This window comes from Bombus flavifrons, chromosome 4 (genome assembly GCF_040668555.2).
Source record: "Bombus flavifrons isolate JBK064 chromosome 4, iyBomFlav1_principal, whole genome shotgun sequence".
In the NCBI taxonomy this organism is placed as follows: domain Eukaryota; kingdom Metazoa; phylum Arthropoda; class Insecta; order Hymenoptera; family Apidae; genus Bombus; species Bombus flavifrons.
Genome location: NC_138445.1, coordinates 9,346,926 through 9,359,811, shown reverse-complemented (window position 1 = coordinate 9,359,811; position 12,886 = coordinate 9,346,926). Strand labels below are relative to the sequence as shown.

The window sequence follows — 12,886 nt, the reverse complement described above, 5'->3', positions numbered from 1 at the left end:
ATTGGAGCACGTGTCATCGTTGATGCGTAAATCTGCCACTAGATTCCTCGATACGACGCGGTCAAGTGGGAAACACGACTGCATCGTAATTAATATTCGGATGAATTCGAGATGCACACGAGCAACAGTTTGGTCGTACGCTTGTATCGCGTTTCTCCTTCGAAAATGTTATTGCATCGTTGATTGTTGGTCGAATGTTTTCGTTGGGATTTACCTTCGGCTTAAGTTATCACGAGACTTGCCTTCACAAATCGAACTTATCCACCTGTTTCTGTCCACAACGCGGTGATTAAGCGCGTCGAAGAAAGTTATCGAATCCCGGAATCGAATATCTGATTGAGAGATAGAGCGATACAAATCCGATGAGATTGTCGGAGATCATTTTGCAGAAAGATAGAAGAACGGTTCGAGTTGCATGGACAGAAACAGAAAAAGAAATTACGGCGTGGTTTGCGAACGAAAACCTGTAATACGTCTTCGCAGGGTATCATTTATCGAGAGAAAATCAACTGGTCGGTCATTACTCGAACAAGGTGTACGAGTTTCGCGAGGACATTGGTGGATAGTGTTGCAATCGAAGAACGGTTCTTCAGCGACCTTAATCGATCATCGAGACGTGGAAAGATCGTATCGGTCATCGAAGTCACCGCGATATCGGAGAATCGGTGAAGTTTGTTTGCACTTGCTAAAGGACTTTATTGTTTTCTTCTGAAACGAGATAAATATTATTTGTTCGCACAGGAAAAATGCACTTGTTGCTCGTAGGACGAGAAGTGTCATTGTTCTCGCTATTATTCCTGGTATAAACGTGGCGGAGCGGCATGGAGGAAATTAGATCACTTAATTCTTTATCGCTTAAAAAGTTATCGTCGCGTGCCCCTTCCTCCCAACGACTTTCCGACCAACTCGATCTTCGTGAGGAGTGGAGGAAGCGTGAGTAACCGTCCGAAACGATTGGCCAGTTCGGCGAAGCTCGCGATTTTTCAACCATACTCCGGGTATCTGTATAAAACAGCAGCGACCAGAGACGCTATAGTCACTAGTCAGACTTTCGTCAAACAACGTATACGCGTATTATCGTTTATTCATCGAATTTTCCTTCGACTGGTTCTGTTCTTGTTTCTCTTGCCTTTCTCGTCCGTGCTCTACCAAGGTGACGGCGGGTTTTTTATCAACTTAGATAGACTGGTAGATTCGATCGGGACATAAGGCACAATGCCTTTCGCGAATAACGACGCTGTCAATGGGCACAATCATTACTCGCAGGTGAAACGTCCCACGGATAATGAATTTTTATACACGGCGGTCAAGCATCATCGGCACAACACGTAAGTCGTTCGTTTCTTATTGGTGAGAACAAAGTGGAGTATGACTGTCAATCTATTGAATCTATGCGTCTCATATTTCAAATAAAGCTATTGTTATCGATTACGTTCGTCCAGTTCGAATCTCATCGACAGAGGCTAGTTACGGTGATTGCAAGAAATTCGCGAAAATATATTTGAATAGTCTATTTATGGTTAATCGCTTCTCACATCAAAAAATTTGTTAAAATTGCTGCGGATGGCTACCCGGAACGGTTGTTGCACAACTTTCAGTTAATCAACAATGCGAAATCGTTAGCTATATGTATATTACATAGTAATGAGAGTGTGTATGAAATTTCCAAGTGTAACTAATTTCCCAGGACTTGTTCTTATCCTTCTTCCCTCTTATTTACATGGGAGTTCACTTTGATATGATATTAGCATACCTTCGTATTGCAGTGGGCCATTTAATTTCTAAGATAGACGGCCTGGAATTATTTCGGACAGGACGATGTTTAACACGTGTCGTGATTTGTAAGTTCGTCAGGGACAGGGCGACAACGTGACCGTGAACTTTGCAGTCACGTGCACGATGTCTTCTGCAACGAAGCGTATTCGATTCGGTGGAACGTCGTTCAAAACGTTGGAATTTTCTTCTTTTCGCTCCTTTCTCTGCGTATTATCCTAACGAAAGGGAAAAGGTGTTCTCTAGCGATATCCAGCTGCAGGAATTCAGGTGTCAGCGTTAGTGGGGAGAGAAACTTGTCAGCAGTCTATTCGTACACGTTCGAGATACGTCAGACGTAGACGACAGCTTCCTGCAAATTCGCGTATTCTGAAATGTCCAATTAGAAGTTTCGAGCGTTCATACTTTGATTTTGTTTATTTAATCGAGCAAACAGGAAGCTCGCGCGAAACTCACAAGCTGCGCTTGGGAAGCAGGTATCCTGGCAAACAGGAATTAAACGTAATGGCGCGATGAGGTTGACATTTCGGTAAATAGCGTTGGGAAACCTAGAGAGGGAAAATGAGATGGCGAGGGAGGGGATCGATTTGACCCTTTTACTCGTTGTCACTTTGTGTTTGTCAACACTCGTTCTGATCGTCGCGTTTATTAGAATTTATTACGATCGTTTGTATTATTGAGACCACTCGTGATGCTCTGGAATTGATCGCGAGGTTATTTTAATTTGATCGAAGTCCGAAGATCGGTGGATCGACGAATTGTAGCCATTTCTCATCGAATGACCAGTATCTGCGAAGTGGCGTAGAAACTACACGCCGAATCAAATATGCAGACAGATTTGTAATTTAGTCGCAGCTCCCCTTTTTCGTTCGGTGCTCGATTCTTTTTTCGCGTCGCGTGCTCTACTCGCTTGCATCAGATATGAATTTTTATCCGGTACATTTAATATTTATCAATGTATTTCGCCCCGTTTTTTATTTAGATTACTTCGTTCTTTATCCGTCTCCTCGTCAGTCGCTTCAATTTCGACCTATAGATTCGAGTAGAGTCGAGCTACCTGAAAAATCAACGAACTTCCGTTTCACTTCGCGTAAATCAACGAATTATAAGTAGAACTGTAGCGGCCCGTAGGAAAAGTTTCAAGTTGAAACGGAAAATTCAATACTGAGAGATCCATAATATTGTGCCTTGGAACACTAACGATGTTTTGAGTTACAAGGTCTAGAAGCAAAAGAACTTTGAATAAATTGTTATTGCTGTTTCCTGTGGTAACGTCCGTTGATATAAATGTAGGAATATTATTATCCTCTCTTCGATTAGTATAGTAGCAGTGACGATTAAAACCGGCATACACTATCTTTGCACTCGTATTTGTATTTATTTTAATACATCTGACTATTATTGTACAAAGTCCATTCGTTTCTTTGACAAACAAGCTTACACGTTATACAATTGGGAATTTATTTTTTCATTTTCTTCTATCGAAAGTTTGTGATTTCATCGTGATGTGTGGCTTCGCTTACGATTGATCGACAAATCCGAGACTCAGCCATCTCTTACGAACGAAGCAGTCCGAACGGTGGCACCGTGAGTCTCGATCGAATCCAAAGAAGTAACACACCCTAAGCCAAGTTCCGAGTGTGGAGTGCATCCATAATCGAGATTAGAGCAACTGATATTGTATGCAAAATTGCGGTGGCGTCATTGAATCCTCGTCATGACCCGGGGCTATGTGCATTCACGTCGTTATAATAATCGTCCATCTCACATTTGCCATTCATAACGGACCGCCGTACAATCTCGTTTTACGATGGAGCATCCACAAATGCGGTTAGTTTAATGACGTTTGGTGTACTCGCGGCTATATCGAAGCTTTTCCACGGGCACCCGGCGAAACTGCGAAGCAATTCTCAAATTCGCGGTTGAATACGATTGTATTGGGAACGGTGCGGGGAGGGAGGAGGGGCAGTATGCATATTCAAGGCGTATTCAACGCGTTATAATTCGATGTCCCCTTACGGCGATGCGTACACGTACACGACAACTCGATAGCGGCAGCTTTCGTCTTACGTCCGCGTCTTTCTTTCCAATTACCGAGTTTTCGGCCGGTGAGGGGAACGAAATGAAAATCTCTGGAAGGTTCGCGATAATCCAAGGGACGAAAAATGGGTGGCGATTACAATCTTATCCTGGAGACTCGTTTCGCTTCGAAACGTTCCACTCGCGAGGTTGTCAGGAGCAGGGTAGAATGAGAATCTTCGCTTTGAGCTTTCGCGGATATTGCGACGCGAAACGACGAAAAATAAAGGAAGGAAAAAAGAAACAAGGAGAAGATGCGAAAGAAATATGGAAAAAAAGAAGGAACAGGGGCCGCCGAGTGCGGAGACATTAAAATTCACAGTGGGATTGTAAGTAATTTTCGATCGTGTCACGTGTAGCATTATGCTGGAGGCGCATTTATTCGGTCGAATGCTATGGAAATTCTGTGTGTGCATCTGTGCGTAGAGACTGTTCGCGAGCGCATTTTGCATTCGCGCACGCGTGAATGCATACACGGGCTAGATGAGTTGTGCACGGGACGCGCATACACACTCGTAAACATGTTACGCGGCCGCTCGCGTATTTCGATGCATGATTTGTAATACCCTGGAAGCCTACATTCAGCTTAAATCCGGCGCTATTTGAGCCTGTTAGCAGTTTAACAGGTAACTGCACCGTTTTGTGATAGTTTCCACGGTGAAATTATGTCGGCCGGCTGCGAACGACCCCAGTTCCTCTTGTACTCGCTCAACTCATCCCGATTATTTCTGGACGTTTCTATTATTTTCACGAGTTTATTCAACCTCGTGTGAAATATTCGAATCATGGCAAACCGTTTTTCTACTGTGAAAATATTAACTTACGAATCCAGCTAAAACGAACAGGACCCGATTAATTAATTCGCTTTGTATGTATGCAGATATACGTACGAAGCTTTGCAAGAGTCAGCGCAATATCTGTTAGACCGTGTCAAAATCAGGCCAAAGATCGGCATCATATGCGGTTCTGGAATAGGTTAGTATGACTTTTCAAACGCTTTAGTGTCTTCGGTTGTCGCAGCGTATTTTGCCAGTCAATGTTTTGTCTATTCCTAAACAGGATCAACTGAACAAAACGAGTTGTGTCCAGGTTCCCTGGCAGAATCCCTCGAGAACAAGCAGTGCTTTCCATACGAAGAAATCCCACATTTTCCTGTCTCCACGGTCAAGGGTCACCAAGGACAGATGGTGTTCGGTTACCTGAAGGGTGTGCCGATCATGTGCATGCAAGGGAGATTTCATTATTACGAGGGATATCCACTTTGGAAGGTAACGTTTCTTTGTGTATTTCTTTCTTTTCCATACGAACTTATCATTGCTCGAAAACAAAACTTATTCGATACGACCGATGACATTTAGTATAGACATATATATATGTAATATATATGACAAGAGTAATTTTCGTATCTCTGATTAAATTTGTAGACATCGCGATTCGATGATACGACGTGTTCCATTCGAGATTTACGTTTAATCACATTTTACGTTCTCTGATTATCTGGAACGTCTAATGTTTATTATTTTTCCTCTCCTTTTCACGTGCAGTGCGCTATGCCAGTAAGAGTTATGAAGCTCGTAGGCGTGACTCATCTGATCGCGACGAACGCCGCGGGAGGTCTAAATCCCACATACAAGGTTGGCGACATTATGATGGTGAAGGATCACGTGAACATGATGGGTTTTGCTGGGAATAATCCTCTTCAAGGGCCAAACGACGACAGGTACTTTCCCTCGTTCCTCTCCTCGTCAACGCGTCGCGCTATGAAACGCGTCACATTACTCCATTTGGTGTTACTACATGCTCCTACGCTTCCTTATCTGCCGTTGCTGCTGCTTATCTTTTTCCTTTACGTAAAATTCTCACGTGATCGTGAAGTTCTCGATGCCCCAGAAATTAGCGACGGTAGGAATTTTTTTTGATTTTATCGACAGGAGGAGAAAATGAAAGAAAGAAGAGATAAAATGAGAGACAGAGAGGGATGATGGATGAAAATGGAGGAGCCAGGGGAAGAATAAGGAAAAAATACTGGTTGAAAAGCGGACTAGTGAGATTCACGGCGTGAACGGCAATGAATTCGAATCCGCTTGCAGGCGACAAAGGCTTTCGGGCTCGTTTCCGGAAGGAAAGTCGTCGACGGCGCTCGCAGATTGCGGACTGCTCGACGACTCGATTCTTCGAGTGCTTGCCCCGGGGGTAAAAGGGAGGGAAACGGGTGGCCGCGCGAGATCGTTGAGGTCGTCGAAGGAATAAAATTAATCTATTTCATCGGAACAACCCCTTGAATCGGATTGATGAACTATTTACCCGACGACACAAAGAATCTGATTGACGTATTTACCTAAGGATCTTTCTCGATTTTTCTGCCTAACCTTCCCATCTTCTTTTCTTTGCTTTCCACCCTATCCGCTTTCGCGTCTCGTTCAGGCTCAGCCAAGTTTTCGTTAACTTTCCATCCCGCGAAACTTGAGATTCTTTCATCGTAGATACTTTCCTTTCCCTTTTTTCCCTTGTTACAGCAACCTCTGGTATTAATGAAACTCATCGAACATGCTTGCCAGTTTTTCGCGCTTGCCCGCACTTCTCTAACGATTACCCTCTTCTCGACGATACAAAAACCCCTTCTGTCTTCTCATCCCGGCGATGCATCTTCGTGTTTCAGATTTGGGCCGAGGTTCCCGCCGATGAACAAAGCTTACAATGCCTTCCTCTTAGAAATCGGCGAGCAGGTAGCGGATGAAATGGGTATAAAAGACATCGTGCACAGAGGCGTGTACACGTGTCTCGGAGGACCAAATTTCGAGACCGTGGCTGAATTGAGAATGTTAAGGATGATCGGTGTCGACGCAGTAGGTCAGTGGTCGAAAGTTTTTATACTCCAATTTTCCATAGACTCTCTGTCGGCAAATTATTCTGCCGCGCATAGTATATCGACTATCGCGATTCTACTTTATTTCCAGGCATGTCTACGGTTCATGAAGTGATCACTGCCAGGCACTGCGACTTGATCGTCTTTGCTTTCAGTTTGATCACGAATCAATGCAGCACCGATTATGAGAATCACGAAGAAGCGAATCACGAAGAAGTGATGGACGTAGGGAAAGCGAGGCAATCATTGCTCCAGGACTATGTGTCGCGCATCGTGTTGCGTCTACGGGACATATTAGGCCTAGAAACGAAATGATTCGTGTAATTTATATTTTCACCGGCCGCCTTTTAGTTTATGCTAATCGTGTTCGTTAATTCGTGCTTCGACGAAAAACGACGGCGAAAAAGAACGTCTCGACGAATTCTCGAAGAACGATTCTTTCTATCGACAATCCGACATTAGAGGAGTACAAAAATTTGCGAGCGCAATGAAACGTGTGTTAGGTACGTAGAAATTAGTCGGTATCACCTTATGAGTGCCACGAGGAGAATATTGAAGCATTCTTTTTTTATACTGCTCGTTAAACTTCTACTTGCCTGAATATATTCCAGGTGAAAAGAGAGTTCGGATGTTTGTATCGAACCGCGTGATGTCAACGGCTTGTGACGATTAGTTATGTGTATAGAAGCTTTGGACAAAGGTTTTAGTCATAGAACGAACGATCGATTAGATTTTCCTTCCCGTTTTCTCAACGCAACATCGCGAATCGACGATAAACAGTAGGTAAACAAGATCGAATTAAATGAAATCAGTATTCAGCAGTATTTCACCGAGCGAACAAGCGCCCATTTATCTACGAAGAATCAGCTTATCAGTGTACAGTTGAAAAGGATTTGCGTTTAACTGCGTTCTCTTTAATTATACTTTCGTCTCAGCAGTCAAAGGATAAGCATATCTATGTATACGCGCGTATTGAAAATCTGCTTGAATTAGAGAACCACGGGTCGCTTGGCAGTCGTGCGTCTCTGATCTCGATTGATTCGTTACACGTCTTGAGAGAGCTTCTTTTGCTTTAAAAAGAGGGAACGGTTTAAGGGTTGGGAAGGTCGGTAGATGCTACCTCCTCCCCGCTGCGACAGCCTCGTCGATTTTCCTCCCTCGCTTCGTTACCTTCATCTCGTTTCCGTGCTTTTCCATCGCTAATGCATCGGTGTTCGGCTTCGATAAATCTCGAGCGGCGAAGACCATACTGCCGCGGCCCTTTTCCTCTCTTCGTTTTCCGCCATAGTTGCTCCATTCGTATTACCTTCTACGATGAAATTATGACACGACGTCGCACGGTGGAAAAAGTCACGGGGTTCGAAGATTCAGTCTCTCCGATCGTCTCCAGAATTGGAAAGTATTTGTCTCTCGCCGAGACGAACTGGAAGAGTATTTTCGTCGCGTAGTTAACGCATCGAATATTTATATCCTTTTGAAAAATGTCTCCTTTTTTTTTATGACGAGGAAAGGGAAAAAGATTATTATTCGATCTTGCGAGCGCTTATGTCGCCATGGCGAAATAAAATCACGTCACTCCCGCGATTTAATAAAAAGCACGCGACCAGGCCGGGAAATGTTTACGCGTTTATTTCGTGATTTTATTGAAAGCTTGTTTAATAACTGCGCATCGAGGTGGAACACTGTCTGACATACATTTAGCGGAATTAATATGCACGCGTATGGAACGTACGAATCGAATAATTTTCTAGACTGTTCTTGTGCAATTTCGATCGCTGATTTTCCACTAAACATGTAATACTGCAACGATGCTTCAGGGGAGAAGGGAAAATTGCAATTATACGTCTCGAAGCTGGATACGAAACGTGAGGAGAAGCAATCGAAGATACAGCGATGGAGATCTCTCTTTTTGCTTTCCGCTCGCTCTTGTAACACGTAACTTTGACAAATACACCAGGTTTCTCTGAACTATACCTGTTGGATAATTAAACTTTCCCCTTTCGCTCCAATCGAACGTTTCGCTTAACGAATCGGTTCGGTCGATTTGTTCTCCGCTTTCGTGTGTCCAACATGACAATAAACTAATAGGAAAGAAGTATTCGTCGACGTACTCGAATGTTCGCGCTCCGATTCCTGGTATCCATAATTTAACTCGGCTTTCGGATTTCGTTTGACAAGCGTCACCAATATACACGAATTCTCTCGCAACGACGATCTTCGCTCGTATTAAATTAATCGTACAACACCTAGTGCGAAGGTAACTAAAATCGACGATGACGGATCCCGAAGTAGCTGCCTTGAATTGGATTTTAAACGGCAAATCCACGCTGGCAACGGCACGTGCCATCTTTCGGAATAGGATACTTTCTGAATGTCTGTACGAGACCGCTGCATCTTCTCCGATTTGAAAGGGATACACTCGGGCATGTTCCGTATGGTATTCAAGGGTAGGAACGAAGGCGTACGGGGCTTCGTCTGGCCGTATATTTCCACGTTGGAATAGAAACTGTACGAGGGATCAGTTATTGATATTTCTGAAACGGCAGATAAAACTTTTCCCTCTGTCTAGCAAGCCTGTCGTATATCTTTCGTTTACCGATCCGCCTTTGGAGAACAGCAATACCATAATCGAGATAGGGGATGATGTATTTCAGCCTTAACTTTCGCGTCATTCCAGCCGGTGATAATGTTAAAAAAAGAAGTTAACAAACGAAGGGAGCAACGTAAGAGGGTGTTTGCACGGCTAACGCTTAGAGGGATATAACGCTGAATGAAATTCAGAGCAGAGACGCCTTGATTATTTCAGAGAATAAGATTGATAAGGTAATCCCGTTTTGTATCTTTATAAGTTCTTCCCTTTTCACCGTCTTTGCTTTCTTGCTGCCTGATTCCTCTATAAAACGAGACGTATAATGCGATTGTACTGTAATATCACGAGCGAACAAAAACCCCGTACTTTCTATGAATTAAAATGTAAAAGGCAAAGAGAAGGAATAAATGATACACTGTTAACGACGCATCCGTGTTCCTTTTTAGCAGTTCGTTTCATTAGATACAAAGTAAAACTGGATATCGCGGTGCAATAACGTGCGCGGGCTACCCATTCTTTCTCTTTTCGCGCGATATTAATTTATCTTTGAGGAAATCGATGGAAATAAGCGGAAATGAGAATAATCAAGGGAATACTAAAAATATCCAGATATACTAGCCTTCGGGCTATCATATTGCAAGGTGTTAAATTAAAGCATTTAAATCATGGCACGAATTGATGCAGTGATATCTGGTTGCATTTAGTATTCTATCTTTATCGATAAAGATTGGATCGGGATTGGAAGTTTCTTTAATTTTAAATGAGTTCTCATCTTCTGCAGTTTCTGTCAATTTGCTTGCAATTATTCTAATTAAATAGTAATCAGTTAGTATAATTCAACGGTAATTCGTTATTAATATTCTTAATGTTGAAGAGAATAGGTAATTTAATAATTGCAACGATCAGAGGACGTCATATGTGCAGATCAAGAGCAAAGAGTTTTTGAACGCTGTTTTCTTTCACAAAAATGAAAAGATTCGCTAGAAAGCAACAGGAGGGCATCGAAAGCAATTTTGACGGTAACAAAAGTAACGCAGAATTTTAGGAATAAAAGCAAAGACAATGTAAGGATACAATAAAAAAAAAATTCTACCAACAAAAAGCAGTAGAAGAACAGCGAAGAAAAAGGAGCAATAAAAGTCGCGATGGCGTACAAGATAAGAAGTTATATGTATATAAAAAGTAGCGAAGAAATACAAAAAGAGAAATATGTGTAATTGAAACGACTAGTCTTGTGACCTTTCGATGATTAAAATTTGAAGACCATTAATTACTCGTGTCCTCGTTCATTCATCTAAATGGCTGAAACGTGTAAATTTGAAAACTGACGAACTCGTTACATTACTTGAAAGCTATTTTACTCAACTCATCTTGGTATAAAAAAACATTCGTTAAATATTTTACATACGAAGTCATACGTTTATAGACGAAAAAATTCAATTTTTGAGTGTAAATCAATATCCTACTAGCTAATATAAATTCATATAAATTATCCATTGAAACAATTCTATTTACTTATATCGCTGTTATTCTTTAAACTTTTATTCGTATTTCGATTATGAATGCCTACATTAGTACTTACGTTTATATAAATAATTACATTACGTAAAATATGTGTCGATAAAGATGAACGCTGCGGACGTTCGACGTTTCGAAATTTTCCCGCCGGTAGCGCTGAAGTCGTATTCACCCCCCTTTCGTCGCTTTCTATAGGTTCGCCGGGCTGGACGAACCGCTAGTCGAGTTAGTACGACTCGTGACGTCGCGGTAGTTGGCTGTTCGTTTCTTAGTGTTCGTGATATCGTCTCGTCGGCGATGTGACCGGTTTTGAAAGTGACGTGCGATTTTTCGTACACATTATTACGCGTTTCGAAGCGGTCGATGGTTTACTGGTACGACGATAATTTCAAGTTCACTAATGTAAACGCGGGGAACGCGAGATACGTCCTTGCTAGAAAATTTTGGCGTCACGTTCCCCTCGCGAGGATTCCATCACCCACTTACACGACCGGCTCTCGAAAGGATCTTCCGGAAAACATCGCCGTTCGTTCTTTTGTTCGTTCGATATCCGTCGATGTCGTTGCAACATCTTAAGTGCAACGACGATTCTCGTGGATTTTTGGTTCCGCGTTCGGAGTGCGGCAACGATATTACGAAGCGACATTCGAACACGTTCGGTTGTCTCAATTATTCGTGCTTCTAGTTGGACGGTCAGTGTTTAACGGCGTGTCAAGCGACCGGCTAATTAATTGCTCGTTGTACGATCGGGGCGACTGACATTCGTCCCGAACGTTTAGGCAGGAGGCGTTGCTGTTACATAGGCACCGAAAAAAACGGCATTACGGCCTGAAGTTGACGCATTGGCGATCGCGCGCGCGCGCGCCTGATCGGTTACTCCAGTGTAAAAGAATTTACGTCGTTAGGTCGAATTACAAACGCGAGTCCTGCGGCGAAAGTGAGCAACGGGTTGAGTGTACTAGTCCAGGAGAGTGGATCGCAAATAGGGAACAGAAACGCGGAGGCGTGTTCTCTCGACGAGAGTCTCACGGAATCGGAGTGCTTCCAATCGAGGACGAAAGAAAGAAGGCCGGTGAAACATGTCGAGGCTGCTGAAAGGCGAACCGACGGGCGGTTATATCATTGACTCTATCGTGGATCGTCGAATGTATTAACCGGCCGCAAATGACGCGCATCGTGGCGTGAACGAAGAGAAGAAAGAGACGGTGGCGGAGGACGAGCACACTGGACACGTTTCGGATTTAAACGGGGGAACAGTTTTCTGATCTAGCCAAAGAAAGAAAAGCAGGCCAGGCGTCGTGCCTCCCACTGCCTACCGGAAGTCATATGCCCATACACACGCGGAAAACGGTAAATCATCGTAGAAGCCATCGGCTATAACGAGCGTACACGTTTATTTTGCATTGGACCGAAGCACGCCTGCCCCCTTCACCTCTGTCTGTTTTGTTTTCCTTGGTTCGCCTACCGTCATTGTTTCGCCTTTATTTGAGGTATGTAAGGAACAAAAAAAATAAACATTTCTTTGCCTGTGACTCGTATAAAGCATACGTCGCACGTTGTCCATTTTTACTTTTCCATTAATATATGAAAATAGTGTTCGTTAATTCTCCGCATCAATGTCAGGGTTTCAATGATTTACCTGTTCTATTACGCGTATATTTTTAACGATGACATAGGAACGCGAATCGAACGAATTTTTCGACGTTTCGGCTCGTATCAATCGATGCGCTCCGTTCTATAGAGATACGAGCGTCGTTACGTCGTTAAAATTTTTTTTATTTGACGTATGCGTTATACCTCGTTTCTAGATCGCTGCTTTTTATATAATATGTATAAAATAAGATAGAAATCGATGTTCAAGAGCGGAGAGATCAAAGCGAGGAAAAAAATTGGGCGCGCTGGGCGGTCGGTATTCCGCTCGTATTCTCGCTCTGATAAGTTTCGAGCGTGAAGCGTAAAAAGTTCGACGCACAAAGTGTAAAGCTTTAAAACGGCATGGTGTAAGCGTTACCATACGATTTTCAATTTCTCTCGTTCCCCCAACTTGCTCCTTGAGAGAT

The 12,886-nt window shown here is 43.0% G+C and overlaps 2 protein-coding genes across 5 annotated transcripts in view; both read left to right on the top strand.

Moving 5' to 3' along the window:
- Positions 1-1,008: 1,008 nt before the first annotated feature.
- LOC138179059 (purine nucleoside phosphorylase) lies at positions 1,009-7,132 on the top strand. 2 transcript variants are annotated; one of them, XM_069111505.1, is made up of 6 exons: positions 1,009-1,328; positions 4,733-4,827; positions 4,942-5,120; positions 5,397-5,572; positions 6,512-6,702; positions 6,810-7,132. In XM_069111505.1, exons 1-6 carry the CDS (start codon positions 1,216-1,218, stop codon positions 7,031-7,033), a joined length of 978 nt encoding a protein of 325 aa, XP_068967606.1. In that variant the 5' UTR covers positions 1,009-1,215; the 3' UTR covers positions 7,034-7,132. The 2 variants fall into 2 exon arrangements, with proteins under 2 accessions (XP_068967606.1, XP_068967605.1); XM_069111504.1 differs by having other exon boundaries at positions 1,012-1,328; positions 4,912-5,120.
- A 3,914-nt stretch (positions 7,133-11,046) lies between these two features.
- Positions 11,047-12,886, top strand: part of Syn1 (Syntrophin-like 1) — a 358,979-nt gene continuing 357,139 nt past the window's right edge. Inside the window, exon 1 of one of the 3 annotated variants that reach the window (XM_069111670.1) lies at positions 11,047-12,176. In XM_069111670.1, the coding sequence (XP_068967771.1) occupies positions 12,153-12,176 (24 nt within the window). In that variant the 5' untranslated portion in view covers positions 11,047-12,152. Of the gene's footprint in view, positions 12,317-12,886 lie in introns of all 3 variants that reach the window. The other 2 variants (XM_069111672.1, XM_069111671.1) reach the window with 2 other exon arrangements.